At 59.6% G+C, this 27,964-nt stretch overlaps 1 protein-coding gene across 1 annotated transcript; it reads left to right on the top strand.

Moving 5' to 3' along the window:
* The first annotated feature begins 258 nt into the window (after positions 1-258).
* Positions 259-27,714, top strand: EPHA2 (EPH receptor A2). The gene is made up of 17 exons (XM_086715785.1): positions 259-482; positions 5,016-5,083; positions 6,760-7,429; positions 15,435-15,590; positions 15,690-16,022; positions 16,793-16,908; positions 17,581-17,734; positions 18,229-18,328; positions 18,837-18,892; positions 19,094-19,219; positions 19,317-19,502; positions 19,712-19,773; positions 19,875-20,084; positions 20,281-20,430; positions 21,106-21,299; positions 21,906-22,061; positions 26,751-27,714. Exons 1-17 carry the CDS (start codon positions 398-400, stop codon positions 26,854-26,856), a joined length of 2,928 nt encoding a protein of 975 aa, XP_086571911.1. The 5' UTR covers positions 259-397; the 3' UTR covers positions 26,857-27,714.
* The last annotated feature ends 250 nt before the right edge of the window (positions 27,715-27,964 follow it).

The following is a 27,964-nucleotide window of genomic DNA, read 5'->3' as shown; positions in this document are numbered from 1 at the left end:
TAGGGCCAGCGGTCCCCACGTCTGGGGTCTGGGCCGAGGATCCCGGCCCGGATCTGCAACTTGGGAGGGCCTGGGCGGGAGGGGGGGGGGGGAGGAGGGCTTCAGGGAGGCCAGAGGGCCCCAAGGTCCTCCCCAAACCCCTTGGGACTCCCCTCCCTTCTTCCCCGGTGCCAGCCCGGCCCCTTTAAAGACATTCCTGAGGGCGTGGCTTCGGTGACGTCACGCGGGGCATGAATGAACAGGAGCCGGTTCTCACCCAACTTCCATTAAGGACTGGGGCTGGAGGCGAGAAGTTGCGCGCGGGCCGCGGGAGCGAGCAGACGGCGAGGCGGGCGTGCGGGCGTGCGGGCGTGCGGGAGCCGGGCGCGGAGGACCGGGCCGGGGGCGAGGAGGCGGCATGGAGCGTCTGGCGCCCCGTGCCTGCCTGGCCCTGCTGTGGGCTTGTGTGCTGGCCGCGGCCGCCGCGGCGCAGGGCAAAGAAGGTGAGTGTGCGCGCGGGGCCGCCCGGGTCCGCAGCAGCCCGGGCGGCCCGACCCCGGGAGCCCGAGCCTCCCGGAGCCCCGCGGGGTGACGCGCGCAACTTTGGAAACCGACCTGGCGCCTCCCAGCCCCGGCGTGCCGGGGTCGGGAGGGCGCGCGCTGCCTTCGCGACGAATCTGGGACCCCAGCCCGGGTTACGGGGCTTCCGGGGACTGTGGGGTTGCGGCCGGGCGCGCGGGGCTCCGAGGCCGCCGAGAAGGGGCCGCGGTGCCGGCCACGCGGTCGCAGCCCGGGCGGCGCCTTCAGGAACGCGTCCCGACGGGGGCGCGAGGGTCCCCTTGGAGAATGGGGTGTCTGAGAGGGTTTCCGCGGTCTCAGTCTCTTGGTGACCTGTCCTCACTCACCCGCTGGGTCCGATTTTGCCGAGAAGCATTCCTGTGGAGGCCCCTCGTTTTGGGGAGGGGGCTCTTTGGCCGGCTAGGAGCCCCCTGCGGAAGCCCCTGCTCCCTGAGGGCTTCTCCACGCCCCCTTTTGCCTCCAGGCGGGCAGGAGAGTGCAGGGGGAGTTTCGGGCCAACCTGCCCACGCAGAACCACCCTGTCTTCCCAACCGGCGTTCCCAGGCTCGGGGGTCAGGTTCGGGGCCACGAGTGCGGACAGGAAGTCCCAAAGTCAAGCGTTCTGAGCTAGGGGTGACTCAGAACGAGGAAATGCGGCAGGTGGGGGCGCGGTCTCTCGAGGTGTGGAGCCGTCACCCCAGGGCCACCGGGGAGTCCGGGCATCCGGGGGTGGGGGACTGAATCACCCACCCCCGCCCCAGCGCTCCCTGAGCGGCGCCGGGTGAGGGGCCCGCAGACTTTGCCCTGGGCGGGGCAGGTGTGTGGATGGGGGCGTTGCCCCTCAGCTAGGGTCGCAGAGAGGATGGGGACTCCCGTCCTTGGCCCAGGACCTTCCTGTCCACCCAGCCGAGGCCGGCTTCGGTTTTCGACAGTGAGAACACGTTTTTCCCCCGTCGGCCTGGGCAGAGCGAGGCTTCCGCAGGCTCCAGCAGGGGGAAGTGTAGAGGAAACCCCAGGCCTCTGAGAAGGTTCCTTGAGCCTTGCTTTCTTTTTCTGTCTCCCAGACTGGGGTTGGAGGCTTTGCTTTTCCAAGTTGGGAGGAAAAGAGGCCAGAGCTGGAGCTGGTGGAGGTGGAGTGGGGCCGGGGGTGCATCCTTTCCCAGTTCTTGGATGGGTCCGGGCTCCTGGTCCCAACTTGCAGGAGTGGGTGGCAGGGATTTCTGTGACCCCCAATACTCACCACCCCACCATCACCCTCCAGCTTTTGGTCCTCCCCCTTCTTGGGGAACTGTGCTTGGAGAGAAGGGGAGAGACAGCTGGAATCCCTATAGGCTTTTCTGGAAGGCTGTCCTGGGGGCGAGGGGATTAGGCAGAACCGACACTACCCCGAGCTGCCAAGCTGTGCCTGGAGTCCTTGGGCCCCATATTGCCCCCTCCCCAGCCTAGATGACTAGCCACCCACCCCCTCCATGGGACTGACGAGGAAAAGGGTGTGGGCTGGAGGGTCCTGGGATGGGGGAGCATTTTTGCTTAGGCTCCAACAGCCCCTGTGGATGACTCCCTAGGTGTGCCCACGGTGGTGGTGGTGGAGGCAGGCAGTGGTGATGGCCCAGCTGGCAGTTGCTAGTGGGTTTTGTTCTTTGGTTTTCAGGCTGAATGGGGTGGATCTGCCTGGGGCAGATGGGAGTGGGGTGGGCAGAGAGAAAGACCACATGCCCCTTCCACCCTTAATCTAGAAGACCGCTGCTCACATCCCTTCTCCTTTCTCGCCCCCTCCTTGTGGGCAGAGGAGCCGGGATGTATTTGGAGTCCCAGATGGAACCTGTTAGATTCTCAGCAGCCACTGAATCTGTCCTCCTTTTGCAAATGGGGAAACTGAGGGAGGCCCAAGCTGAGCCCTTGCCAGCCAGGGCCCACTGCACAGAGAGGATCACATCTGAGCATCTGGCTTTTTGAGCTGCTAGAGCCCAGGGCCCCTTGTGTTGTGGTTTCATGGCCGATTTTCTGAGGAAGCAGAGTCTCTGGGCACAGATGCCGTGGTGCCGATGAGGTGGCTGATGGGAAGGGGGCTGGAGAGTGCCCAGGGGCCCTGGAAAGTCCTTGGCTTGCTTCTGTAATAGCCCAGCTTGCCCTCTGTCCTCTGCCCTTGTTTCTTTTTTCCCCACAGAGGCCCTTCCCTCCCCCTTTTCTTTAGGAAGTAGCTAGTTTTGGTGAAAGAGGGATGCAGGGAGCAGGGGGGTACCTCCAGGTAGTGCTGTGTTTGAGTAAAGAAAGCAATATGGACCCCTAAGGATGACGTCTGTCGTGGAACTGGAGGCAGAGAAGGGGTGGGGTGAGGGACTGAGGGCTCATGGATGGGCCCTGCCTAACCAGGGCCTCTCAGTGAAGGCTCCAGGGGCGGCCAAAAGGCTCCCAGGCCCCCACCCCTTCCAGGGAACCAGAGCCCTCAGTCCCTGGAAGAGCTTAGGGAGAGAGAGAGAGAGCCGCACCCTGGCTCCTGTTCCTGTTCCTGGTGATCGGTTCTAGGGAATTTCCTGGGAGGGGGCTATGGCTGGAAGCCCCCAGGGGAGGCCTCCTTCCTGTGTGAAGGCTTCTTTTCTTCTCAGATTGAGCCCCGTGATACTTCCAGAGCCAGGCCTGGGGCTGGAAGGGGAGTGCACTCTGGGAGGGGTGGTGGGGTTCCCTCTGTGCCAGGTTAACCCTTCAGAGCCTGAGAGCTGTGAGCCCCCTCCCTCGGGGGCATGGACTGCAGCTTCCTACCTGTCTGAGGAGGAGGGGATGTGCAGAACTAGGCAGAGGGGCACTCACTGGGGTCCTCCTACCCACCCAGCTGGAGCCAGGAACCCCCAGATCCCTTCCTTTGTAGCCAGAACATTCCATCTGCCAGTGGGGTTAGTGAGTTTTCCAAGGCTGGGCCCTGGGCATGTCCGAACAAATCCGTGCCCCTACCCCACCCCCTCCAGCCACCCTCCTCTATCCCCATAGCCTTGGGACAGGTGCCACATCGGATTTCCTCTTGCCGGTCTGGGCTGCCGGGCCCTTCCTAGAGAGATTTGGCCCGGGTCAGCGGCGGGTGGTGGTGCCTCCCACCAGGGGAGCAAGGCATTCAGACCCCAGGAGAGGATTTCCAAGACCCTCTCTGTCCCCCTCACTCTGTACCCATCCGTGAATCAGGCCGTGTCTGTCCCCCGCCTGCCCGGGCTCCACCCTTAGAGTGATTCTTCCAAGTCCTAGTGTTGAGGAATGCTGCCTCTTGAGGCCATATTCTTCATGCTTCAGGGTCCGGAGGAAGTGTGCTCAGTCCCTTCCCCCTTTCACCTGAGGATTCTTACCCTCTGAATCCGGGGACTTTGCATAGGGCTCCATGCCTGAGTTTCCCCAGCGTCCCTGCCCTCTAGGGAGGGTGGCACCGCCTGGAAGCTACCTGGACTTTACTTGGAAATGAAGGTGGGACCGTGCTGGGGTCTTGGGTCATGGCTGCAGCCACTGAGCCTGGCAGAGAGCCAGAGGTGGACTGACAGGTGCTGCCCAGGGGCAGGGCCAGACCTAGGGAAGCCCCTGGCAGTGTGTCCCTCCCCCGGGCTCCAGATGGCTCTCTAGGGACAGCATGGTCCTGGCATCTGATCCCTCTTGGGCCTGGAAGTCCCCTCTAAAGGTTTCCATCTCTGTTCCACCAAGCACCCCTGGTAGGGCAGTAGCCAGGGGTCAGAAAGACATGGCAGGCGGACCACTTTCCCAGGGAGGGGACCTTGCCAGCTGTGTGTATCTTGGGCCTCTCCTAGAGGCCCCTATGGGTTCAGAGCTTTATCCTGCCTGCTCTGTGGCTTTTGTGGTGGGGAGATCAGTTTCCAGACACCCCCGCCATCAGTCCCCCCCTCTCCTCCCTGGAGCTGTTCCCACCTGTTAACAGCCCTCCCTTCTTGGAGTGCCAGGAGACGTGTGTGTACATATGTGTGCTGCGTATGTGTGCGACGTGGCCTGGGTGGGGTTGGGGATGTTTTGCGCTGGGGGTAGGGGGGGGATGTGGCAGGAGCAGACATGGGCACCCCCCAGGCCCACATGCCTGCTGAGGGGCCTTGTTTCAGGAAGCAGACGGGGCGGCGTGGTGTCACTTAACCCGCCCCAGCTCTCTGCCCAGCTGCTGTCCCCCTGCTGGGCTGAGCTCTGTCCTGCTCTGCCCAGCTGGGGGCAGACCGGAGGGGGGTGGTGTGGTTGGAGCTGTGGCCTGGGAGACAGGGGGCCTAGTCCTCAACCAGCCTGTTGCGTAACTTTGACCGGGTCCCGCCCCTTTCCCAGGTCCCTACTTCCCTGTCTGTCGAGGGACAGGTCTTTGGGATATAATGACCTTGTATAGTGGGGTCTCTTTCTGAGAGCTGAGGAAGCTGTCAAGGCTCCTGGGGGGCTCTCAGCTTTCCCACCATGGCCTGAGCCCTGGAGATGCCCCCGAGCTAACTGGCCCTCCTTCCCATCTCTTCCAGTTGTACTATTGGACTTTGCCGCCGCTAAAGGGGAACTTGGCTGGCTCACGCACCCATATGGCAAAGGGGTAAGCCTTCAAAGTCAAGTAGGGGCACGGGGATGGGGAAACTGAGACCCAGTGAGGATGGGGTCAGCCTAGATCAAATAGCTCAGCCAGAGATCGAACTCAGGGTCCCGCTTCCCACACCAGGCTCTGCCATCCAGGCTGGGTAGGCTGGGGGTTGGAAGGTAGGGGAGGGACCTGAGAGGCAGAAAGGACTGGGGAGACAGCTGAAGGCCCTCCCAGAGCAGTGGCCCTCGGATGACCCAGTGGGCCGAAGCTCAGAGGACCCCCCACCTAGTTTCCTCTACCTACCTCCTGGGAGGGTAAGGGTTGAAGGTTCCCTATCTTCAAGGTCCCAGCCCAGAAGGTGAGAGGTAAGGGAGAGACAGGGAACAGTGGCTCCCAGGAAACTGGATCTAGTTCCTTCCTGCTGGGCCTCTCTCCCTTCTCCACCGGCTGTTACTTCCCCTTCCTGCTAGGGGCTGATTTGTTTTGCCTCATCCCCACCCAAGTTTCCTCCCCTCTGTCCTGCCCTACTGTGACCAGGATTGGTGGACAAGACACTGGGATCCTTTTCCCAGCCTTGTGTGATTTTGGGGAAGATACTGCTGCTCTCTGGGCCTCAGTTTCCCCTCTGTGTAATGGGCACTTGCTGAGTTTGTCCGGGGGCCCTGAGCCAGGGAGAAGTATGTTTCTTGGGGGGGGGGGGTGCCGTTCCCACTGCTGGCCAGCTCTGCGTGAGTCAGGTGCCTATCCCTGGCCACCTTAGCCCTGTGCAGGCCTGAGATGTAGCTCTGTAGATTTCCAGGATCCTAGAATGATACAGATCACCTAATCCAACCCAGTCATTATACAGAGTGGGAACCTGAGGCCCGAGGGCATTCGAGAGGGGCCTGGGGCAGCGTCATATAGTGTAGTCCAGGCCTCTTTCCCCAGCCCCTCTGCTTTTATTCATTCATTCACTTGTTCGTTCAACAAATATTTTCCTGAGCACCTACTCTGTTCCAGGTAGGCCCTGGGGTTACATAAAAGAATTAGATGCAGTCCTTGCCCCAACGAACTCAAGAGTCTAGTCTGGGAGCCATATGTAGGTATCAGCACGTAGGTTCCAAACGCTGTGATTAAGGGGGTATGGAGACTGAGAGGCAGAGGGGGCACATGGCTCAACCTGAACAGTGGGGCATCATCCTTTGTTTTTGACTTAACCCTTTCCCCTGCCACTCACACCTGTACACACACACACAGTAGATGATGATGATGATGATGATGGTGACACTGGCTGCCAGTGTGACAGTGCACTTCTTCCCCACACCAGACAACATGCTTGGCATTTCGTAGACACTCTGTCATCTATCCTCACAGCAATTCTGCGAGGCAGACCTTGTCTCCCTCCTACAGATGCAGACTTTGAGGCTCAGAGAGCTTAAGTGATCCACCTGCGGTCACAGGGGACCCCCCAGACCCCACCCCCGGCTCCCAGTCCATATAGAGGGACAGGCCGCAGCTCAGCCACTTGCAGCCTGTGAGGACAGACTTGAAGCACCTCTCTGGGCTTCAGTTTCCCACCCCTATGGCGAGAACTATAAAACAGCATCCCGATGCCCCGCTCTGCCTCCTGGGCATTGCCTCTGGGCTTCAGTCTCTCCTCGGGCGCCTGCCTACACTAACCTGTCGCCCCCACCCCCCGCCCCCCTGCGCAGTGGGACCTGATGCAGAACATCATGGACGACATGCCCATCTACATGTACTCTGTGTGCAACGTGGTGGCCGGCGACCAGGACAACTGGCTCCGCACCAACTGGGTGTACCGCGGCGAGGCCGAGCGCATCTTCATCGAGCTCAAGTTCACCGTGCGTGACTGCAACAGCTTCCCGGGGGGCGCCAGCTCCTGCAAGGAGACTTTCAACCTCTACTACGCCGAGTCGGACGTGGACTATGGCACCAACTTCCAGAAGCGCCAGTTCACCAAGATTGACACCATTGCGCCTGACGAGATCACGGTCAGCAGCGACTTCGAGGCCCGCCACGTGAAGCTGAATGTGGAGGAACGCTCCGTGGGCCCGCTTAGCCGCAAGGGCTTCTACCTGGCCTTCCAGGACATTGGCGCCTGCGTGGCACTGCTCTCCGTCCGTGTCTACTACAAGAAGTGCCCCGAGCTGCTGCAGGGCCTGGCCCGCTTCCCCGAGACCATCGCGGGCTCCGACGCACCCTCCCTGGCCACCGTGGCTGGCACCTGCGTGGACCATGCCATGGTGCCACCTGGGGGCGAAGAGCCCCGCATGCACTGCGCGGTGGATGGCGAGTGGTTGGTGCCCATCGGTCAGTGCCTGTGCCAGGAGGGCTACGAGAAGGTGGAGGACGCCTGCCAGGGTGAGTGACGGTACAGGGGCAGCAGGAAACGGGGCTGCTGGGGTGGGGGCTGTGGTCCTGGCTTCTAGCGTCGGCTCTGGAACTGTGAGATCCTGGCAAGGTCATCCCTGCTCGGACTCTGACCTGCTCGGTCTGTTAGTGGAAATCACAAGAGCCTTCCTGGTCTTCAGTTTCCTTATTTATGGTTGGGCTCACTCATTCACTGAGAAGGGGACACACTGAAAAACAGGAGACTATGGAAGGTTATGAGCAAGGATTCGAGGACAAGAATGCCTGGGTTCAAATCCCAGCTCTGCGTTTAGCTGTGTGACTTTAAGTCAGCTTCTTAACCTCTCTGGGCCTGGTTTCCTCATCTGTACAGCAGAGACAAACATAGTGCCCACCTTGTAGGGTGCTTATGATAATCAAATGACTTAATGCTCGTAAAGTGCTTAGGTCAGTGCCTGACACGTAAGTGCTTTTAAGCGTGGTTGTTATTTTTGATTCATCCCACAAGTATAATTTAAATATCTACTATATACCAGCGCTGTGGACCCATGATGCAGTCTCTGGACCTCGTTCCATCCCTGTTAACTCACTGCATGACCTTAGGCAGGTCACTTAACCTGTCTGGGTCTCAGGCCGCTCTCTTGTACACGGGGTGAGGGAATTGGACCCAGGATTCCGTCCCCTGGCTGCACATGAACCACCTGGGGAGTTTTTGGAAAACGTGTGCCTTGAGGTAAGAGTGGAAGGGAAGTGTGAGATCTGACGTTCCCCAGGGCCACGGTCCCAGGTTCTCCTGATGAATCTTCTACTGCTGACAAATGGAACCCAGAAAGGGGCCAACTGTACTGGACCCTGTCTGGGAACGGGGCCTGGGCATTTGTGAGCTCACATCAGGAGGCTGTGGCTTGGCATGGCCAGGGCCTGTGACAGCGGAAATCTCTACAGCAACGTGGAATTTTTTTCAATGGGTGACTTTTTCTAGAAATGGCTGTGGGGCAGGGCATTTGTGGAATGCAGGCCAACCTTTGGGAGGCCAGCTCATCCTCTCTCTCTGGGAATTTCTTTGCTGAGATAAGCGGGGAGTTGAGAAATTGGGGTTTAGTTGCCTGTAGTTATACGTACCCACTGGGTGATCTTGGGTAAATCTCTCTTCATCTCTGGCCTAGAATAGGAAGGCTTTTTACTTGTTTTTTTAGCTACAGATCCTGCAACACACGAAGTAGGTTGAAATGTTGGAGGAGACTGAAGCCTTTTCCGATCGGCTCCCTAAGCCCCTGGATAAGAAGTTCCTTTTCTGGCCATAAGCCTGTGCCTTAGTCTCTGCTCTGGCCCTTCCTGCCACCCCAGTGTCCTCCCAGCTCCCCTCTGCTGTCTGAGTCTCTCTTCCTTAGGCGGCCCCTGCTTTAGGTGACCTCGAGTGCACACTCCCAGTTTCAGACAATGACTGCGGGGTGGGGGGGCCCCCCCCCCCCGAGGCAGCCCAGTGGGTCGAGCAGGCTCCTCCCACATGACATCCTCTCACAAGAATGCGGGGGTGGGGGGGGGGTGGTGAGGGGCAGCCGAAAACTTTCCACAGGCTGGTGATTCAGGCCCTGCAGAGATAAGTGGACATTGGGGTTGGGGGTGTTCTTTCCAGCAAGGCGGGGGGCAGCCTTCCTTCCCCTAGAGGCGGGGGGGTCAGGGATCTGGCAGGCTTTGTTTGTGAAGAGCTGGATGGGCCCCGGAGAGGGAGGACTGGTTTCCACGAGCAAATCTTTGACTTTCCTGGTGGATCCTTCTCAACCGTGAGCCGCCCGGAGTCCTGGATTTTCTTCCTTGAGATCCCTCTACCACAATTAAAATTCCCTTCGGTGTGGTCCAGGGGCCACCGTGTGGCTGGGAACCCCCAGCCTGGCTGCTCTTTATCCCTGCGGATGTTCTCAGCAGCCCCTGACCATGATGCCGGTGGAGAGAAAAACAGTGACTCCTGTAGACAAGTGATCTTCACCGGCAGGTGTGAGCTAGGCGAGCGCTTTATCCGAACACTTGCTCAGTCCGGCCCACCTTGAGGAGGCTGAGGCTCAGAGAGGCAAAGAGACTTGTCTGGAGTCACACAGCTAAGGCGTGTGGTCGTATCAGGATTTGAATCCAGGTGATGCTGCAGCTCCCGGGCCGGAGGATGGGCCGGGAAATGGGGCGGGAAATGACCAGTTCCTTTGGAATCCCTGACTCAGCTCCTGGCCAGGAGACAAGCTCTCTGGGTAGTCCCTGGATGGCGGGTCCTGGCACAGGAGGGAGAGGGTGATCGGGGGCTGTTACTAAGCACACTGAAGGAGAAACAGAGGCAGGTGCAGGGCCCGCCCTCCCTGCCTGGCCCTCCACAGCGCCGTGGACCCAGATTCTCCCACTGGGGCTTTTACTGATGACAGATGGAGTCCAGAGAGGGGTTGTGGATTCCCTGAGGTCACTGAGCACCTGGCCCAGGTCATCTTCAGAGCTCGCTCCTTTTCAGGGTTCTTTCCCCAGGAAGCTTGGCACTCAGGAAAGAGTTAAATGGACAACGGCAGGGAGGCACCTCCCAGGTGCTGTGATCGGACAGGTGGGCACACTGCCCGGAGAGCTTTCTGAGCTATGTCAGGAATGAGCCAGCTTCACTCCGGTCCCCCGCCTGCCCCCAGCCCTGCCCGGGGTGGGGGTGGGGGGGGACAGCGGAGTCGCTCAGGCTGACCGTCATCTCCCCCGGGGCGGCTTTGTCTCTCCTTCCTGTGCTGGCATCGGCAGCCGAGCTGCTGGGGCCCTGCCTGGCGCCTTGGCCGTGGGCACTGCCGGCCAGGTGAGCAGGTGGCCAGCGACCTTGGCCAAAGGCTCAGCCTAGCAGCTGGGAGGCCAGAACTGGAGGTGGGCACCGTGAGGAATTCCTTCTTTGGAGGCTCCTGCTCCTTCAAGGGGCCCGGCCCCCTGGGGATGTCTCCTGTCTAGTTTCCCTGTCACCCGGTTCGTAGGGACACCCCAGTCCGGGCACCAGGCTGAGCATTTCACATGGTTTCCTTCAGTCCTCACAAGCCCAGAAAGGCTGAGGACTTTAGCTCCATTTTATAGATGAGGAAACTGAGGCCCAGAGAGAGGAGACAGTGACTAGTGACCAAAAGAGCTGGCAGCTGGCATGAGGAGGGCAGTGTACTGTGCCCAGCTCGCTGCCCCTGGCATGTGTCCTACCCATAAACGATATGAACTTGGTAAGTCCCCTCTGGGCCTCATTCTCCCCATCTGTAAAATGGGTGGGTTGGATCCCTGCTGATCTAGTGATCAGGGTCCACCTCCTGTGACTTTCTACTGAAAGCCTAAGAACCTGGATTGCTCGGGCAAGCTGTTGACTGGGTGACCTCACCTGGTGCAGCAAGGATCAGGGTCCTAGTGCTGGCGTCCTGAGTGGCCCAGGCCTAGTGGGGGTGGGGGTGGGGGGCCCAAAGAGGAAGGGAAGGCATCCTCTGGGCAGGGGATGGCTCTAGTTCCAGTGGTCTTTGGGTAGGGTGGCCCCAGGCTGTGTCAGGGGCTGTTGGCAGAAGCCCTGCTTAGTCAGGACATGACTGATCCTCAGGCTGGCGGCTCTGTGAGCTGTTGACTCTTGGGCACGTCCCCTTCCTGGGGAGTGCCACCGGGCCTGATTTCTGCGGTTTCCTCTGGCCTGCTGGGTGGGAGCCACGGATGGGATGGGATGGCCGCTCCCCATCTCTGTGCCCTGCCTGCCCCGCCCTCAGCTCACACAGGGGGCAAATTCACACCCCGGCAGCTCAGTGGGGCGGCCCCTCCCTCCCTCTCCGGAGGTAAGTGGGTCCCCTGAACGGAAGGAAGGAGGCAGGGAAAGCAAACAGAAGATAAAAGGCTGGTGGTGGGGAGACAGCAGGAGGCGGAGGCTGGCGGTGGGGGGAAGCCAGGCTTATCTCTGGCACGGTGGAGGAATGTGCCTGAAGATAATTCTCCAGGGTGTGTGTGAAAGGGGCAAGGTGCTCGCCACGGGGACATCCCCACATGGGGCTGGGGAGTGAGAAGCCACCGGGGTCTGGGGCCTGGGGCCGACATTTCCCCTGGACGTTTCTCCTCGTCGGCAGGGTCGATGACTCCTGGGTCACCATTTGCTGCCCGTCAGGGCAGGAGACAAAGTCCACGCGCTTTCCCCCTGAGCCTCGGGGAGGTGACTGGCCCCAGGTGAATTGCCACTATGACCTCTTGACCCCGTGACCTCCCCACTACCAGTTTGGGAGGTGGTTGGGCCTGGGGGGAGGGGCTCTGCCAGGGGCTAGATTTGCGTCACTCCAGAGGGTGTGTGTCCCTAAGTCACTCCACGCTGCCATCTGAGAGGCGGGCACGGGGAACTGGAAAAACCGGGGTGCCGCTCTGGGCGCAGCCACCGTGCCCCAGTTCCCCTGCTCGGTGGGGCCCGGGCCTACCAGGCAACCTGCACCAGAGAAGCTCTCCATAGGTGTGCGTGCCAAGGCCGGGCTCTGGCGCCGGGCGGGTGGGCATCCTGGCGCGCCATCCCTGCAGGGCCTCCGAGGGCACCGCAACCCTACTCACTTCCGTGGCGAGTGTTTAACGCACACGTCCTAGGCTTTGCCATCTTCGCGCGTTCATTCGCTCATTCGCCTATATCCATCCGGTCAACAGACGTTAGCTGAACACCTACTGCGTGCCAGACCCGGGGCCGGGCCATGGGACGCATAGAAATGGGACTCTGTACCTGGTCTCCAGGAGCTGCCGGTCTCAGAGAAGTTCCTCATGTGAGCAGAAATCATTTCAAATGGAGCACGAAAGCCAGGCTGTGAATTCCCCTGAAGCAGAAAGTGTTTATCTCTCTCACTATCGTATCCCAGATTGTGCCAGACACGTAGGAAGTGCCCAACTTCTATTTGGTAAACAGAAGATTGAGTAATAGATGCCCTAATGGGGCAGAAGAGGGCCAGAAGTTGGGCAGTCTGGGACGGCTGTGGAGAGGCGCTCAAGCTGGGTATTGAGGGAGGCATAGGAGTTCCCCGGTTGGCTAAGGGACCATGGGTGTTTGTGTATGTGCGAACACCCAGTGCGTGACCCCGTCCCCACTTGCGTGTCCAGAATGCCAGGAAATCTAACCAAGTCAGAAAGACGCGGGGGCTTGTTGGTTGGTGTCCTCCATGCAGATTCTGGGGCGCCCCCGAGCACGGGCACACCCTCCAGGGCCCCCGAGGACAGCCCCTCGTAGTTGTGCGGCTGGAGGAGGGGGCAGCACATTCCCGTCAGGCAAGTACTTGCCCTGTCGATGCTGCCTCTCCACTGTATTATCTAGCATATCCACAGCGGAAATCTCTCCAAATTCCCTCTTTCCTGCCGGCAGCAGTCTGGCCACCCCCGGGCTCTGCAGCCAAAGAATGGAAGCTGACTCTTTCCCCCACCCTCCACCTTCCTCCTCTTGGCACAGGGCTGGGGGCGCTGGGGAGCAACCGCCCGGTGGGGAGTGGGGGCACGGGGTGGGGAGGGGGGGTTGCAGGTGGCTAACACCTTCTGGGTAGAACCAAGCCTGAGCTGTGGGGGTTTGTGGGCCCCTCCCCAGCCTGAGGGCCTGGGCCGGAAGGTGTGATGGTGGTTCTAGGGGCCCCTGAACATCACCACTCCATTGGGCCCAGACACCTGGAGCCAGTACTTACCCAGCGCACAGGCCCCTCCAGGGACAAGTCAGGGCACTTGGGGGAGTGAAATCCCAGCATAAAATGGCCCAGCTCTCTGGAATTTCAGTTTTACTTGAACATTTGGGGGAGGAGAGAGCTATTTTTGTGATGTAACAGATACATAAGGAGGAATGCAAAACGCATGTGGATTTCTGAAGTACAGTAGGAGGCTTGGTTCCCCAGCCAACACTCCGGGCTCGATTCTACCTTTCCTTTGCATTGGCCATTATTGTGCCCAGGCTGAGAAAAGAGCTTTGTCAGGGAGGTGCCCCCCCCCTCCCCCCGCTGCCCCCATCGCCCCCCAATCCGCTACCCTCAGCTGCTCTGAAATTAGTCTTGGGATTTTCTGGCTGTTGAAGCGGGTCAGGACTCATCTCCTGTCTCTTCGGGCTCCTTTTAGAAATGTTGATTTCTCTTTGTGCTAAATCAAGATGTTTGTGGGAGGAGAGGGGCTCAAAGTCGAGCGTCCTGGGTTTAGGTTTTGGTTTCGTGTCTTAGGAGCTTGTTGACCTTGGACACGTGGCCTTGCCTCTCTGGGCATCAGACTCCTCTCCCCGAAAGTGGCATGAATGATACGGGGCGCCAGTTTAACAGGCTGGTGGTGGGGACTAGGAGTGTCAGATGCTTGCTGGGCCCAGGAGCGGCACACAGTAGGTGCTCAATCAGCGGTCCCTGCTAGTGACTGGGGCTCCGGGCTCTCTCTGCAAGAGCGGGAGTTGGGTCCCAGGCCCCCTCTGTCCTTGACGAGCCCCCTGCTCTGCGGCCTGCGCCCTTTCAGGGCCCGGGCTGGGGTTCTGACGTGACAGCACGTGGAGGAACGGGCTGCCAGCGTGCCCTTGGAGTCCTGTCCCCTGACTCCCAGTCCTGCTCCCCTCCTCCTCTCACACAGGGAACGGGACGAGGAGGGAGACTCTGCCCAAGAATTTTCTTGACAGTGCGGATCTGACCGTGCCATTTTGCTCTCTACATCAAACCTTCAGTCCTTCAGTGGCACTCATTGTCCCTAGGATAAAGTCCTGGCTCCTTGGCCTGGCATTAAAGGCCTTTCTCAGTCTGGCCCCTGGAAACCTGTGAGCCTTAATGCCTCCTGCCCCCACTTGTACTTTCTGTGTTTTCTGTGTTAGTCCTGCTCTTTCTCGGCCTGACCCTCCTCCAACACCCCTGCCCCACTGAACTCCTACTCAGCCTCTAAGCCCCAGCTGAACTGTCCCCACTCTGACTCCTCAGTCCTTAGCTCTTGCCCGCCCCAATGGCAGACATTATCGTGTGTTCCTGGCCCCTGAGTTCAGGGGCTTTGTCTCATCTCGGGGTTCGTGCCACAGAACAAAGAACGTGGCACTAAGGTGGGAGGTGTCTCAGGACATTGTCCGCAGAATAAGCTGGAGGGAGGTACAGTCATGGTAGGGCGGTAGAAGAGGTTGTAGGAGAGGGTGATCCCACCCCACCCTGGCCACTTGAGCAGCTGCCTAAGCCCTGGGCTGCCCTGGAGAGTGGGCCTCGTGTCTGGGCAGCTTCCTGCCTAGGAAGCCAGGAGGGGGCTTGGGGCAGGAGCAGGACAGGCTGGTGGGAGGAAGAAGCCTCTGGAGTCAGGTGCCTGAGCCCCTAGCCGGCCTGGCCAGGACAGGACCCTCCCCCCAGGGGGAGGAAAAGCTGCTTCCTGGCGGCCCTCGTGAGTGGCGGAAATGACTCGATCCTGGAGGCAGCTCCACGGAAGATGCCGGGGGAGGGGGGGGAAGGAGGGGACCGGCCTTTCCTGCTTCCTGGTGGGCCAGCCCCGGAACAGGAAGGCAGTCGGGTCCTGGGGTGGGGGAACACCTGCAGGGGTGGCATCCTGAGCGGGTGTGCCTGGCTGATCAGCTGAGATGGTGGTGAGAGTCCGTCCACAAGCACCAACGGTGCGGATGTAGTTACTGCCCTGGGCAGCTTGAACCTTAGGTGGGGACCCATCAGGCTGGTCTGCACGGATCAAAGGAGAGGAGGCAGGCGGGCAGCGCGCTCTGTCCGGGGCCGAGCCAGGTGTGAGGTCGGATTCTCCGGAAGCCGAAAGGGGAGACGGAAGCCTTGAACGCCAGGCTCAGGTGTGGCCCTTGTTTCGAGAGCAGGTGGGGAGGGCGCGGAGGTTCGGAGCACAGGGGCGAGGCACTCGTTGTAATTTTAATTTAATTGTTTTAAAATTTAAATCCAAGTTGGTTAACACGCAGTGTAACAATCACAAGATGTTTCTCCAGAGAGAAAACAGGCCCACAGGGGTGTGTTTAGCAACTTGCACGGGGTCCCCTGGCAAGGTCCCACTAGAGAAGCCGCTGAGGGGGTGAACTGTCTCTCCCTGTGTCTGCCAGCCTGCTCCCCTGGATTCTTCAAGTCCGAGGTGTCCGAGAGCCCCTGTCTGAAGTGCCCCGTGCACACCCTGCTGTCCCCCGAGGGGGCCACCTTCTGTGAGTGCGAGGAAGGCTACTTCCGGGCACCGCAGGACCTGCTGTCGATGCCCTGCACTCGTGAGTCTTGCAGCGGGTCGGGGAGGTTGGCCGGGGGGCGCGTGGCGTGCCGGTTGACACGTCCAGGCTCCCGGGGCCTGAACTCTGCCCTCTGTGCAGGCCCGCCCTCCGCCCCGCACTACCTCACGGCTGTGGGCATGGGCGCCAAAGTGGAGCTGCGCTGGACGCCCCCCCAGGACAGCGGGGGCCGTGAGGACATCATCTACAGCGTCACCTGTGAACAGTGCTGGCCCGAGTCCGGCGAGTGCGGGCCCTGCGAGGCCAGCGTGCGCTACTCCGAGCCGCCGCACGCGCTGACCCGCACCAGCGTGATCGTCAGTGACCTGGAGCCGCACATGAACTACACCTTCGCGGTAGAGGCCCGCAACGGTGTCTCGGGCCTGGTGGCCAGCCGCAGCTTCCGCACTGCCAGTGTCAGCATCAACCAGACAGGTGAGGGCTGGCCCGGCTGTGCCTCTGAGGCCATCCGGGATGCGGGCGGGGCTTCCGGAGGGTGGCCACCCAGGGTGCAGCTGTGTCCGGAGACGGGCAGCAGCAGGTGGTTAAAGTCATAGTCTGTGGGGTTGCTTCCGAGCTCTGTGACCTCTCTGGGCCTCAGTTTCCTCACCTGTAAAATGGGAGTAGCAAGAATAGAGTTATTGAGAGGATTCAATAAACTGTTATATATGAGGCTCTTAGAACAGTGCCCAGTCCACAGACAGGTTATACCAAGAGTCCCCTGTCGCTTTACTTTATTATTTATGCACTCGTAAATATTCGTAGGGCACCCCGAATGTACCAGCCCACGGGATCCAGCGCCTGCGGCTCTGTGCTCTGGGGCTGGAAGTTAAGAATCCCAGCTGGGGGGGGAGGGGGGCACCTGGGTGGCTCAGTCCGTTAAGCGTCCAACTTCAGCTCAAGGTCATGATCTCACGGCTTGTGGGTTCGAGCCCCATGTGGGGCTGTGTGCTGATGGCTCAGAGCCTGGAGCCGGCTTCGGATTCTGTGTCTCCCTCTCTCTGACCCCTCCCCCGTTCACGCTCTGTCTCTCTCTGTCTCAAAAATAAATACACATTACAAAAATTAAAAAAGAAAAAAGTAGAAAAAGAAAAGAAAAGCCCTGAAAGAACCAGGGCTGTGGGTGAGACTGGGTCTGGGTGCACTCACCCCCCTGCCCCCCACCAGCTCCTCACACCCTTCCCCCCTGCCACCGTCCTGCCCAGAGCCCCCCAAGGTGAAGCTGGAGGGCCGCAGCACCACCTCGCTGAGTGTCTCCTGGAGCATCCCCCCACCACAACAGAGCCGTGTGTGGAAATATGAGGTCACCTACCGCAAGAAGGTAACTCGAAGGGTCGGGGCTGGGCTGCAGGCAGGGGGACTGGCTGGTCAGAGGTGCTTATCACATCCTGCACATGGGGACACTGCGGCCGGGGGTTTTCCCAGCAGTCACCTCTCCCAGGCCAGCACAGCAGAGTGTTGGGGGAGAGAAGACACAGTGCGCTGGAATTTTCAGGAGAGAGAGTCGGGATGCAGGCAAAAACCTGGTCTTGGGGGTGCCTGGGAGGCTCAGTCGGTTAAGTGTGGGACTTCGGCTCAGGTCATGATCTCACGGCTTGTGGGTTCGAGCCCCGCGTCGGGCTCTGGACTGACAGCTCGGAGCCTGGAGCCTGCTTCGGATGCTGTGTCTCCCTCTCTCTCTCTCTCTCTCTCTCTCTCTCATAAATAAATGAACATTAAAATAATTTTTTTTAAAAGGCTGGTCTTTAAAAAAGCCTGACCCAACCTGGTCAGACAGACCTAGGTGTGAGTTTTGGGTCGTGCACCTGCTGGCTATAACCTTGTGTGACTCACTTCGTTTCTCTGAGCCTCGGTTTCCTCGTCTGTAAGAAGAGTGTCGAGTGTGCTAGAGAAAGTGAGCCTCCTTGCTAGGCTGGGCTGGGAGTGGTCTCTGGCGGGCTGATACCCCTGCCCTGCCCTCATCATCGGCCCCTCTCTCCATGGCCACCCCCAGGGGGACTCCAACAGCTACAACGTGCGCCGCACCGAGGGCTTCTCTGTGACCCTGGACGACCTGGCTCCGGATACCACCTACCTGGTCCAGGTGCAGGCGCTGACGCAGGAAGGCCAGGGGGCCGGCAGCAAGATTCATGAGTTCCAGACGTTGTGTGAGTTGGGTACCGGGAACGTGGGCCCTGAAACAGAACAGGTGGGACATCTGGGAGGAGGAAACGGATCAGAGAACTTAGCAATGCCCCCCTCCTGGTCAGCCTGGGCCTGGGATAGCCCTGTGTGGGGGTCAGCCCCAAGTCTGGGGAAGGGGCGGAATTGAGGGCTGGGGGCGGGGGACCAAGGACGTGCATTCAGGGCAGTATTGTGAGAAGGAGGGACGTAGGGTCCGGCATTGGCAGACTCGGTTCAAATCCCGTGTCACCGAGAGAGTCCCACACACCTGGAAAACTTACTGTTTTCCCTGGGGAGGACCTATCATTTGCCATCTATGAAATGGGAATAAATATTCTCATGCACCGTCACAAGTAAAAGCATCCAGCACATGTCTCGGGTCCCTCAAGTGGCCTTTGGGTGCAAATCCAAATCCACGGCATTGCCGTGATTTGGAGCGTGGGGGACTCCCTTGACATCAGCTGGTTTTCCCTGACAGCCACGGAAGGATCTGGCAACATGGCGGTGATTGGTGGTGTGGTTGTTGGCGTTATCTTGCTTCTGGTGCTAGCAGGAATCGGCGTCTTCATCCATCGCAGGTTAGTTGGAGCCCCGCCCGGGCTTCCCAAGGGCTGAGGTGGGACGCAGAGGGGGCGGGAACCTCAGTCTCCTGTCTGGAAAATGGGGCTGATGGTAATCGAATCCCTGCCTCCTGGGGGCTGTGAAGAGGCAGGCAGCCGTAAAGGGCCCAGCACAGCGCCTGGCACGCCGTAGGAGCTCAGGACGTGGCGGTCGTTGTCTTTGCTCTTGGTAGTAACGGTGTGTCCACACTTCCTCTGGACACGCAGGCAGGAAGCTCTGGGAGCTCTAATGAGGAAAGCCCTCATTATGGCCACTTAAGGGGCCATTATGGGGCGTAGATCCCAAGGAGCGAGCCCTGCTTGCTTGCTCATTTCCTCCCCGCCTCTCCCGCTGCCTTCCCTGCACCCTCTGCCTGCTGAGCGGAGTGCTGAGCTCACCAAGCGCCCAGAGGGGAGCAGGAGGCTCCTGGCCAGAGCAGGTCGCTGACCTCCCTGTGTGTTTGGTTCTCCGGGGGGGTTCTCTCAGGAGGAAGAGCCTGCGGACCCGCCAGTCCTCCGAGGACGTTTACTTCTCCAAGTCAGGTGAGAGGCAGCACCCCTCCATGCCCCACCCCGCCATCCCCGAGCTCTGTGGTGGAGAAGGGGACAGCCTTGCAACCAGGGCCCTGCAGTGGGCGGCTCAAAGGGGCGCGGCCAGGAGCTCGGTGGTCACGTGGCCTCCTCCCCTTCCACTTGGGTGACCCCTCCCCAAACTGTGACCCCGCCCCTCCTGCTTCCTTCCAGAACAACTAAAGCCCCTAAAGACGTACGTGGACCCCCACACATACGAGGACCCCAACCAGGCTGTGCTCAAGTTCACCACCGAGATCCATCCATCCTGTGTCACGCGGCAGAAGGTGATCGGAGCAGGTGAGTGCGGCGCCCCAGCAGGGGGGCCTGGGACCCGGTTGGGAGCACCCGATTCCCCGGGCTGACGGGGTGCTCCTCCCACCTTGTCTTCCTTCAGGGGAGTTTGGGGAGGTGTACAAGGGGACACTGAAGGCGTCGGGGAAGAAGGAGGTGCCCGTGGCCATCAAGACGCTGAAAGCCGGCTACACAGAGAAGCAGCGGGTGGACTTCCTGAGCGAGGCCAGCATCATGGGCCAGTTCAGCCACCACAACATCATCCGCCTGGAGGGTGTCGTCTCCAAATGTGAGGGCTGGCACCAGGCTGGAGACGGGAAACCACCACCCACCCCCCCCCCCCCCGCCCCGCCCCGGGCCGGACCACCCATGGCAGGGGTGGAAAGGGGCTGCTACCAAACAGGGGCTCGGTCCGTAGCTGTGCCCACCCCCACCCCCAGCGGTGCCCCCTGTCCACGACTCTGGCCACCCCCTCAAACCTGTGTCCACCCTCTGCAGATAAGCCCATGATGATCATCACTGAATACATGGAGAACGGGGCCCTGGACAAGTTCCTTCGGGTGAGGATGTGGGTTGGGGTAGGTGGGGGGTCCAGGGCTGGTGTGCCCGGGGTGCCCTGGGGGGCTCGGGGGCTGGTGGCTGAGGGCCTGTCCTCTGGCAGGAGAAGGACGGCGAGTTCAGCGTGCTGCAGCTGGTGGGTATGCTGCGGGGCATCGCGGCCGGCATGAAGTACCTCGCCAACATGAACTACGTCCACCGCGACCTGGCCGCCCGCAACATCCTCGTCAACAGCAACCTGGTGTGCAAGGTGTCCGACTTTGGCCTGTCCCGTGTGCTGGAAGATGACCCCGAGGCCACCTACACCACCAGCGTAAGTGCTGGGGCCGCTGTCGTCCCCGGGGATGAAGGGCTCGAGGGCGAAGCAGCCTTCACTCTGGGCACAGCCCTCAGGAGGCGAGAACACTCTAGGGAGCGTGGAGGAGGGGCCCTGACTAAATCTGGCCTGGCTGCCAGAGTCCTGGGGCTGGCCAGAGGGGCAGTAGTGACCGGGCCTGGGTCTCCCACAGGGTGGCAAGATTCCCATCCGCTGGACGGCCCCGGAGGCCATTTCGTACCGCAAGTTCACCTCGGCCAGCGACGTGTGGAGCTATGGCATCGTCATGTGGGAGGTGATGACCTATGGCGAGAGGCCCTACTGGGAGCTGTCAAACCATGAGGTAGGCCCCCTCGCCCTGCCCGCCCTCTCCTGAGCTGAACTGAAACTCTTTGCCTGTTTCTGAACTCCAGCGGCTGGGCAGAGAAGAATTTTGGGGGCTAATCTTCGTCTGGTGCATTCAGTAAATGTTTATTGAGGGCCTAGTATGTGTCAGGCCTTGTGCTAGGCTCCAGGCCCAGTCCCTGATTATAGTCAGTGGAAGGACAAGGAAACAAGCTGATGGAGGGGTGGGGGGGAGGGTGTCTGCGTTCCTGCGTGTGTGCACCCGCGTGTGCATGTGATATATGCGTTTGTGTGTGTGTGCGTGCACATGCCTGGTGCCTCACGCAGCCTGGAGGCTGAGACACGGAAGGGGAAGGAGGCGTGTCTAGCTCCTAGCTGAAGGAGTGTCTCCTACAGATGTCCCGAGACTGGAGGGAGGCTGGCTTCAGCCTGGGGCGCCCTGGAGGGTGCAGGGTCAGGAGCCCCTTCCTCCGTGGGGCTCTGGAGACAGACCCTTAGCACTAGCCCTCTGTACCTGTGAAAGTTGTGGTCTGAGTCAAGAAAGGAGGCCCATCCCCTCTGTTTCCGGGGCTCCCCTTCCCTACTCTGCCCACCTGCATGTACGGGGCCTTCTCGGGGACCCTGCCCAGATCTGGCACCTGTGAAGGCACGCCCGACCATCCTGCCTTCCCAGGTGATGAAGGCCATCAACGAAGGCTTCCGGCTCCCCACCCCCATGGACTGCCCCTCCGCCATCTACCAGCTCATGATGCAGTGCTGGCAGCAGGAACGCGCCCGCCGCCCCAAGTTCGCCGACATCGTCAGCATCCTCGACAAGCTCATCCGAGCTCCCGACTCCCTCAAGACCCTGGCTGACTTTGACCCCCGGTTAGTTCCATATCCTCTGTGCATGGCGGCCCCTACTTTTGACTCCTGAGCTGCTTCACTGCAGCGGCCGGCCAGGGCTAGCGGACAGGGGGCTCGGCACTTACACGGGGGCTTTACTTACACCGGACAGGGGCTCAGGTAATGCTAATGGACGCCATCGACATATATGGGAAATGTGTTGGGCAGTGTGCGCCGTGCCTAACATGTTTTAACTCATTCAAACAACCGATGAGATGGGTCCTGTAATTATCCGCCTTTTGTTGATGAGGAAGCTGAGACAGGGCGATTAAGTGTTTTATGTGCTGGCAGGTGGCCAGGCTGGGGCTGTGCCCCCAGGAACCTGAATCTTAACATTTCATTATTTTGTGGTTATTGGTGGTGGCGTTGCCAGCGGGGGTAGAGGGGGGCAGCAGGAGCCATGAACGCTGAGGGCTCGCGCCGCGCCAGCCTGTCTCCCTGAACCCTGCCTGATCTGGCTTCCCCATTGCCCAGGTAAGGAAACTGAGGCACGGGGCAGCTGGGCGAATTGCCCAGGTTTAGGGAGCAGCAGGCTTGGAGCCTGGATGCGGCAGTCCCTCACTGGCAGGTGGGTGCTTCCTGTTGCAGCGTGTCTATCCGGCTGCCCAGCACCAGTGGCTCAGAGGGCGTGCCCTTTCGCACGGTGTCCGAGTGGCTCGAATCCATCAAGATGCAGCAGTACACAGAGCACTTCCTGGCGGCCGGCTACACCGCCATCGAGAAGGTGGTGCAGATGACCAATGAGTGAGTCTGGCCTCCCCCCCCCCCCACCCTTCTCCCCACCTCCCCGCCTCTCCCCCTTACTCTCTCTTTCTCTCTTGGGGGAGAGAGGCTTCACAGGAAGGGCAGAACCAGGCTGGCAGCCAGCAGTGCTGGGCACTCGTTCCTGGCTACCCCCCCCCCCCGTCTTCCTGCATCTTTTTTTTCCAGAATGGGAAAATAATAGTAATTGTAATAAGAGCAGTGTTTATCGAGGGCTGACTATGCGCCAGCTGTGAGCCTGAGCACTTTGAATCTGTGTGCATGCTAGCTCGGCAGGTGGGTCTTGTCCATGTTCCCGCCAGACACGTGAGAAAAGGGGGTGCAGAGAACGGCAGTGACTTGCCCAGGGTCCCATGGCCACTAGGGGAGCGGCAGGATTCCAGCCCTGGCCAGTCAGGGCCCAGAGCTCAGGGACCACGGAGGTCGTTCATGGAGAAACTGAGGTTCAGAGAGGTTATGTGGCCCACTTCAGGGCACAGGGTCTGTAGCTGAGAATCTGGGGGAAAGAAAGGCTTGTCTTCACAGCTGGTGTCTCCTTGAATTTCCTGATTGCCTTGTGAGTAGATGTTACTACTTCCCCCATTTAGCAGGTGCAGAAACCGAGGCTGCCAGGTTATGTAGCTTGCCTAAGGTCACACAGCCAGGAAGGGGCAGCATTCCTGCCCAGGATGCCGAAAAGAAACGGGCAGAGCCCTTGGACTTCACGTCTCCCCAGGTGGTTGACTCTGGGCCTGCAGTCCAGCCTGACAAGAAGTGCCAGTTGCCCCGGCCCTGGCTCAGGGCACAGCCCTGTGTCAGGCCGCCCTGTGGGAGCTCTGCTTTCCCCTCCAACATCGGGGAACTTTCCCGGCATGGCCTTGGCTCGGACACCTCTTCCTGCCCCGCCGGGGAGAAGATATTATCCTCTTAGCCTTTTGTGCCTCCAAAAATAGCATTAGGTCCCAATAGCCCAGCTCGTAGAGGGTCCAAGGTCAGGGCCGGAATGGGCCCTGGGGATGGGAGGTTTTGGGAATCACACGGAGGGGTCAATCTGGGCCTCCCACAGTTCGGGGTCACAGAAGTTCTGGGATCTGGGCCTGAGCAGGAATATTCTCCAGGGGCTTTGAAGACCGCTCAGCTGGGCTTCTGATGGCTGGTCAAAGCTTCTTCAACCAGGCCACGGCCCATCCCAGGGGACGGGGAATCAGACAGGGACAGAGCTGGCCGGGGGGAGGCCTGGAGACGAGGAGAGAGGATACGGGTCCCAGGAGATTTTTGTTGCCAGCCAGCGGCAGGGTCCCAAGCTCGGGCTGTGCAGTCACACTTTGGCTTCAGGCCCCACATCTGCCGCTTCCTCGCAGGGGACCTTGGTCAAATTAGGGTCCATCTTTGGGCCTTGGTTTGCATTTCCCTGCTGTACAGATTGCATGGGTGCAGTTCAGGTGACAGCACATGGCACCCCGTAGGGGCTTAATCCACATCACTCTCCTCTCTCCTCCACCCCCTTGCTTTCTGCCTGAAGCCTGTGGGCAAATGCCAGGGTTCCTGGGCCCCCTCCTGGACCAGCCCCTTTGCCCCTCCAGGGGCTCCCACCAGGGACAGCACAGATTCTCTTGTGGGTGAGCAGAGCTGAGGGCAAGGTGAAGTGCTTACAGGAAACACATGTTCTTAGAAGCTTCCCGAAATAGCCCGGGGTGCTCCTTGGCCAATTCCTTTCCCACGAGCAGGGACAGGGCTATCTTGGATGGAGGGAGGCTGTGTGTATGTGTGTGTGTGCATGTGTGCTGTGTTTTGAAAGGCCTGAATAAAGGCAGGAAGTCATTCCATGCTCCCTCCTCCTCCCACCAGCTCGGTGGTGCTCAGAGCTCAGGCCTGTGTGACTCACCACCACTGCCTCCTTCTTGATTTCAAATAAATGAAATGAATGGGGATCTTAGAGCACTTTTTTTACCCTGAGGGTTGTGTCTACACATGCCGTGAGTCCCGGTGGGAGGCAGTGAGCTGGTCTCAGAACTCAGTACTTTCCCCGATGGGGTCGGGGTTTAGGCTCCAGTGTCCCTTCCCTACCCCACTCTGCTCCCTCCCAAGGAGCTGGCTGCTTGTTCTCCTGCGGTCCCACGGCGGCCACCTTTTCTCAGATCAAGCGTCCACCACACTATCTTGGAGTTGCTCGAGGGTCTAGCTAGACTAGTGGTTCTACACGTCTTTTGAGGAACTAAGGAAGTAGGGGACGTTGTGCCCCAGGAAAACGCCCTGTCCCGTGTCTGGGGTGACACAATACAGCTTTCTGTGACGGAGGCACAGGCTGATGGGGCTTATGGTCTCTTCGTGCCCTCAGCGTGGGCTTGTGCCGACGGACTGTTTGCTGAGGCCACGGATCATTCACATGCGAGGCTCCAGGAGCCCTCTCTCACTCTTTGTGGCCAGGCCAGCACACAGTAGGCAGGGGAGGTGTGGCCTTTGAATTTCCCAGGACCGGGTTGGGCTTGAGAGACCTCAGAGGAGAGGTAGCCCCCGTCACGTGTCTCCCTACCCCCATGATGAGAGTCGATGGGAATGGCAAGAGGGAGACTGAGGCTGAGGCAGGAACAGGCTTGGGGTGGTCTACAAAGGCCACAGGCATCAGCGGGTCTGTGATTCTCATCTTTTGTGTCTCTGGTTAGCAAATGAGGCAGGGAAGGTATCGGGGTCTCTTTTGTGTTGAAAGAGGACGGAGCTGGGGTGGGTGGCTCAGGAGCGTCTCACCAAAGCTTCCCATTTTACATATAAAGAAACTGAGACCCAAAGACAGGACAGGACCTGCTCAAGGCTTTGATGAAGTCTGGGACTAGAATTTGGCCTCTTGCCTCCCAGCCCAGGGTTTTTGTTCCCAGGTGGGTCTCGGGAACAACCTCCGCTCCCACCCTGTCAGATTAACTACACCGATTTGGGAGAGGGGCTCAGGGTGGCCCGGGGAGCTGGCTCCGTGTCCCCCAAAGCAGCCACTCATTCATTCAGTAGGTACTCCTTGAGGACCTACTGTGTACCAGGCCTGTCCTGGAGCCCAGAGGACTAGGTCTCTGTCAGAACCCTCCGAGTGCTCACATAACCCCCTGATTCTTAAACCATACGTCAGGGTCTTTGGGACTCTATAAAATGTAGACTCCCTGCCCCACCTGGAGAACTTCAAGGTCGGTGAGTCTGGAGTTAGGCCCGGGATCCTGCCTTTTTAGTAAGTGCCTCCTTCCCGGGTGATCCAAGTGCTTCCCTGGGAGCACACTTTGAGACCTATAGGTGTGGGGAAAGCAGCGCTGCGTTTTCAGCACCCTTAGCTGTTTCGGTCAGAATGGCCCGCGGTGCTTGGTCAGGACGTTCTCCCAGGTGTCGGACTTCTGGCCTTCCTGCCATGGTGGGAGCAGCCAGCCCCTGTTGGAGGTCCGTGAGCCACCCTCCCCGCGCCCCTGGGGTCTGCCCTTCCCCGCTCAGCACTTCTCCGAGGTCTCCCAGAGCCTGTGGGAAAGTCATGTCTCCGGAATTGCAAACAGGAGCTCGCACCATATAATTAGTTTCATTTACAGCCAGGAGACGGCCCATAAAAACCTGGGTGTTTTCATGGGTTTGGGCTGGTGGGTGCGGGTGGTGGAGGAGAAAAGTCCCAGAGTGAGCAATAAACATCCTGCTCCAGGGCTCCTGGGAGCATAAGTGGTTTTATAAGAGGATGGAGAGGCATGGAAAGGGGGGCGGGAGGGGGCTGTGGGCTCCTGGGCACGTCTTTCCATCTGGCACCCATGCCGCTTTCCCCCCTCTCTGCCACCAATTTCTGGGGTCTGCCAGCCTTCGGCTAGGTACTCATCCCATTTTACAGGTGAGGAAATTGAGGTTCCTAAAGGGAATACACCTGCCTCAGTGCGACCTGGTCACCTGACTGGTGACCCGCAAGCCCCTCCCATTGGGAGCCGGCAGAACTTTAACCTTCGAGGTCCCGCTGGGAGCGGTTCCTGAGTTCTTCCTCAGTTGTTGACAGTGGGCACCCGGAGGGAGTGGGGGTGAAATAAAGCGGTGGCTGGGAAGAGACCTTGGGGGGAGAGCTTTGAGTAACACCCCTAGAGGGTCCCTGCCCCCTGCCCCCTGCCCCCGCTCCCCTGCAACTGATGATGGTGTCGGTGCTGCCTGGGGAAGAGGACAGACCCAGAATCTGGTTTGCGGCTTGTTCAATTTCCAGCTCTTTCCGCCTCCCAGCTGTGTGACTTCACCTCTCCGAATCTCAGTTTTCTAATCTGCAAAATGGAGATGTAAAGAGCACCTGCTGTACAGATCATTGTGCAGATTTGATTGGGGGGGGGGAAGCTTCTAGAGTTGGTGCTTCTGTTCTTTATGGGTACTTAAGTTTATTTATTTATTTTGGGGGGCAGGGGCAGGGAGAGAGAGAATCCCAAGCAGGCTCTGGGCTGTCCGCACAGAGCCTGACGTGGGGCTCGAACTCACCAGCCGTGAGATCAAGACCTGAGCCGAAATCAAGAGTCGGACGCTTAACTGGCAGAGCCCCACAGATGCCCCCAGAATCAGGGCTTCTATCGCTTTCTTAACTTTGTCGATGTTAGTGAGCTTTCGGGATGTAGAACCTCCCGTCAGGCCTCTGCCCCCTCCGTGCCCCCATCTTCTCCCCTACCTCTCCCCAGCCAGCCCCTAACTCCCTCCCTTCCTCACCCACAGCGACATCAAGAGGATTGGGGTGCGGCTGCCCGGCCACCAGAAACGCATCGCCTACAGCCTGCTGGGACTCAAGGACCAGGTGAACACAGTGGGGATCCCCATCTGAGCCCCAGCCGGCCTCGAACCCCCTCGGCCAAGAATACTTGAAGAAATGGAGTGGCCTCTCGGCCTGCTCTGCACTGGGCCACCAGGGACCTTATTTATTTTTAGTTATTCCATATGGATGCCACCCTGAGGCCTCTGCTGGGGGGGGTGGTGGTCTTGGACGACACCTTGGCCTAAACTGAGGAGACGCTCAGGGACCCCGAGCTGGGGGCCTGTTCATCTACGAAGGACAGACTGCCAAGCACTTAGCAGGCACCCCCATGGCCCCAGCAGCCCCTGGGGCAGGAGCCCCGCCAAGGCATTGAGACACACAGGACATTTCCAAACTGACCTCCCCTTTGCTGTCTTGGGAGGTGGAGGGGAGGGGTAGCCTGTGGCCATGTGAACAGGGTACCTCAAGTCCCACCCACGAATGAGAATCAGACAGCCAGCAAACTCAGCTGGGCAAGACCCACGGTGGTTCCCCTGTCCCTCTGGTGCCTTCCTCAGCCCCCCAGGCCCTGTCCTCAGCCCCAGCGGGCCAAATCTTGCTTCCCCGGGGCCCTCGCAGGATGCTTGGTTGTGTTGAGGTTTTTTTAAAATATATATTTTATATTTTGTGGAGAGTATGTGTGTGTGGCAGGGGGCCTGGCCAGGGCTGGGGACAGACGATGGCCTGTGTCAGACATTCCCAGGCTGGGGGCCGGTCCATCCGGTCTCCCTCCCCTTTAGACAGCATTCACTACTCTGTCAGTGTTAACGATTTTGTTTTGTTGGGTATTTTTTTTCGAACCTTAATTTATTATTATTTTTTTTATATTTATTGTTAGGAAACGACTTATTTCTGCTCTGGAATAAAGTTGCAGATGGTTCAAACTGATCTTGGTTTTGAGTCTTTGGGGGGAGCCGTGGGGGCGGAGAGGCCTTCCGTGTTGGAAGCTGGGGGTGGAGAGTTCACTCCGAGCGCTTAAACAGAGCTTCTTGTCCAAGGCACACGCCGTGAAAGTGTGGGAGTGGGGGTGGGTGGGAGGTGGGCAGGGGGCCAGGGAGCAGGGAGCTGGCCCTGCCAAGCCTGGCCTCCACGCCAGCAGGCCTCTGTCACCTTTGATCTCTAGACTTCTGGAGGGCTG

The sequence above is a fragment of the Puma concolor genome, chromosome C1, assembly GCF_028749965.1.
Source record: "Puma concolor isolate L17-30 chromosome C1, mPumCon1.1.hap2, whole genome shotgun sequence".
Taxonomy (NCBI): Eukaryota; Metazoa; Chordata; class Mammalia; order Carnivora; family Felidae; genus Puma; species Puma concolor.
This window is presented reverse-complemented; position numbering and strand designations above follow the sequence as displayed.

What these genes read in the sequence shown, in the direction of transcription:
- EPHA2 (XM_086715785.1), top strand. Translation starts at nt 398, where the DNA reads ATGGAGCGTCTGGCGCCCCGTGCCTGCCTGGCCCTGCTGTGGGCTTGT. An exon ending in CGTTTACTTCTCCAAGTCAG is followed by an intron (nt 18,893 to 19,093) that starts GTGAGAGGCAGC and finishes GCTTCCTTCCAG; the next exon opens with AACAACTAAAGCCCCTAAAG. An exon ending in GGGAGCTGTCAAACCATGAG is followed by an intron (nt 20,431 to 21,105) that starts GTAGGCCCCCTC and finishes CTGCCTTCCCAG; the next exon opens with GTGATGAAGGCCATCAACGA.